The sequence below is a fragment of the Atta colombica genome, unplaced genomic scaffold (genome assembly GCF_001594045.1).
Source record: "Atta colombica isolate Treedump-2 unplaced genomic scaffold, Acol1.0 scaffold96, whole genome shotgun sequence".
NCBI lineage: Eukaryota > Metazoa > Arthropoda > Insecta > Hymenoptera > Formicidae > Atta > Atta colombica.
Window position 1 is genome coordinate 1,772,740 of NW_017259590.1, and position 1,438 is coordinate 1,774,177.

At 31.7% G+C, this 1,438-nt stretch overlaps 1 protein-coding gene across 1 annotated transcript in view; it reads left to right on the forward strand.

Moving 5' to 3' along the window:
* Nucleotides 1-1,438, forward strand: part of LOC108693742 (plexin domain-containing protein 2) — a 36,870-nt gene that overhangs the window by 33,882 nt on the left and 1,550 nt on the right. The window contains exons 6-7 of the mRNA XM_018202857.1: nucleotides 359-748; nucleotides 1,076-1,212. Coding sequence (XP_018058346.1) covers nucleotides 359-748; nucleotides 1,076-1,212 — 527 coding nt within the window. The remainder of the gene's footprint in view (nucleotides 1-358; nucleotides 749-1,075; nucleotides 1,213-1,438) is intronic.

The following is a 1,438-nucleotide window of genomic DNA, read 5'->3' on the forward strand; positions in this document are numbered from 1 at the left end:
TGGACTTGTAATCAGTCTAACTTAATATCATAGAAGTGATCAGAAATTCTGTATAAAGTAGTGTATTTCTTGCAACTTTCTATGATAATAAACTTGCACAGTCTATCATTTCCCAGTGATAAAACCCAGAAATTTGTAATGTAAGATGTGAAATAACTATCGCGCAAGATGTTATTTCTAATCATTAATTATTTAATTTATAGATATCGAAGAGTATCTTCGAATTTACATTAAAATCCAGATGTAAATTTTTGAAGTGGTGATTTAAATAGACATATCGCGAATTATGTTTATTGTTTTAACAAATTAAACATCTAAAAATACGTCCCGAAAACTCAATTCTGATCTCGCTTTACAGTTGTACGCCGGAAAACCATTTACGAATATCACCGTGTCAACTTCAATCGGCAGGATATAATGAACTGTACGGTCATTTACCTGAAAGCATTACCTACATGCCTCAATTCCGACAACTGCATGGATTGTCTGACAAAGGTGCCTGACTTCGATTGTAAGTGGTGCTCGGAACTGAATAAATGCAGCACCGGCACGTCCCGACAGCGACAAGAGTGGTTATCAAAGGGTTGCGACGTTCATAATATCAAGGAGATAAACAATTGTCCAGCGCAAATTACAACCTACAGAGGTGATCAATATGATCATGATGGTCACGTGCATCCAGAAGAGATCGCCACCAATGAGATGGGCGTAAAAAAAGAATGGTCTGGCAATACTTTGGAAAGTCCTAGTAAGTACTTTTGTTTATCATTTTTGGTATTAGAGTCATTAATCGAATTTGACAAACTTATACATGTAGACTCGTACGTGATACAAGCTTCAAATTTCATACAGAAAATGCAATTTGTTAATGTAATTTTAAAATAGGCTAAAATTAATTCACATAATTTCCAATATTTTAATCGCGGAAGTTTAATCGTTAATCGAAACAATTGATTCGCGGAATCGAAACAAACGAATTTTGTATTATTTGCACTAATAATTTCTCTTTTCTCTTGAAATCCAAGATAATTAGATTTGCAATCATATTAAGCAATTTATTTTGTATATTTTTTAGATTCGAACAAGGTGAATATGGGCGTTTCAGGAATAATTGGTATTCTCACAGTTATCGCTTTAGTGGTAGGTCTCGCGGGTTGGGGTGTATACGCTTATCGTAACCCTCACAGCGCATCGGGACAAATGCTAATAAGGGTAAGAAGAGTCTTTTTAAATTATAACATAAAATATTATAATAGCATTATGTAAATGAATAATTATCGATTTTTCTCTCTGCTTTTAATTCTTTTTCACTATCATTGATTGCATTTATATTATTAATTAAAATATTATTTATTGCTTATTGCCTTTTATTGATTTTTTATTGTTACTTATTAAAAATTAAATATTGATTATTTATTTATCTAATTTTATATGTATA